At 60.5% G+C, this 1,317-nt stretch overlaps 1 protein-coding gene across 6 annotated transcripts in view; it reads right to left on the bottom strand.

The window, feature by feature from the left end:
- Positions 1 to 1,317, bottom strand: part of Rorc (RAR related orphan receptor C) — a 24,276-nt gene that overhangs the window by 20,138 nt on the left and 2,821 nt on the right. For 5 of the 6 annotated variants that reach the window (XM_015502902.2, XM_048814839.1, XM_015502901.2 and 2 more), the window contains exon 2: positions 1,005 to 1,034. In XM_015502902.2, coding sequence (XP_015358388.1) covers positions 1,005 to 1,034 — 30 coding nt within the window. Of the gene's footprint in view, positions 1 to 394; positions 471 to 1,004; positions 1,035 to 1,317 lie in introns of all 6 variants that reach the window. The other variant, XM_048814842.1, reaches the window with a different exon arrangement.

Raw genomic sequence — 1,317 nt, 5'->3', positions numbered from 1 at the left:
CCCCCCCCCCACTTGGGAGGATGTCGCATGCTGGAGGGTCCCCAGCCCTGGTCCCCCAGCCTCAGAGAGAAGGGTGACGCTTTGCCTTCTGAGAGGTTTCTGCTCAGCACTGAGAGGCTCTGGGGATGGCAGGGAGCACTCAGGGGCAGCAGGCAATCGAGTGAGGGCCGTGCAGAAGCGGAAGTGGCCTCTTCTGCCTCCAGAGACAAACTCCTGGGTTCCAGGCTCGTGCCTATGGAATGTTTTTCCAAAGTACCCTCAGCCTGTTGAGGGCATACTGGGCATCTGCTTTGGGACTGAGGTGGAGTGGGTACCCTTTCTGGGGGACTAGCCTCTTGCACAAACAAGGAGAGTAGATCTGATGTGCTGAGAGGTCCCCAGAGAGGATGCTCACTTGCTAATGTCCATTGGGAAGTCCTTCCTGAGCACTAGCCTCCTCCTCACATGCTGTATTCTCAGTCTTTCAGGCCCTGGGGGGAACAGAGTGTCCCTGTCCGTTCTATTTCCTACAGAGACGCAGGCTCTCGGGCTCTCAGTCCTGCACAGCCTGGCTCCAGGCTTGTTCACACCCCAGGATGTGTTAACCACAGAGATGAACACCAAACCCGGCCTGCTGCCGCAAAGCCTGGAGCAGGCCCTGGGGCCTCCACTGTGGCAGTTTCTGAGGCCACCCCTGCCCCCCGCCTCTCCATTTCAGCCCTTTCCTGGGCCAGCGCTGGAGCCTGTCCCCTGCTCCGCCTGGCGTCTCTGCTCTGCTCTCCTGATGGTCCCTTTCCCTTGTGCTACTCGGCTTCTTCCTTACCTCCTCCCGTGGCCCTGCCCCTGGATCTCTCCCCTCCCCCCCCCTAGGCTCCACTTCTCTCTAGGCCTGGGCCACCTTTGCCCGGCTCCTCCACCTCCACCCAACCGCTGTGCCCACCTCTTATGCAAACCTCCTAGGACCCTTGCTGAGTCCTGTCAGGCCACACCCCAGCACCAGATCTTGTCCCCAAGTCCCTACTCACAAGTATGGGTCTTCTTTGCAGCCAGTAGCTCTGTGAAGAGAAGACAGGGATCCCGGTCAGAGACCGCAGTTCCCGGGACCCCCCACTCAGAGGGTTCCCACCTCCGCCTGCCCAGCAGAGCCCTCTCGGCTTCCTTCTCTGTCCTTTAGCCACAGCAGCCCTCTCCGGTTCCTCAGAGAGCCTCCAGGACTTGTCCGGCTGCTCCTCCTGCCTGGACTGTCTCCGTGACCCCAACCCAGCCAACCTTCCTCATCCCTCGGGTCTCAGGTTATGTCTCTTTCTCAGAGAAGCCGCCATGACATCCCCCTGCCCT

Source organism: Marmota marmota, unplaced genomic scaffold, assembly GCF_001458135.2.
Source record: "Marmota marmota marmota unplaced genomic scaffold, marMar, whole genome shotgun sequence".
Lineage (NCBI taxonomy): Eukaryota > Metazoa > Chordata > Mammalia > Rodentia > Sciuridae > Marmota > Marmota marmota.
This window is presented reverse-complemented; position numbering and strand designations above follow the sequence as displayed.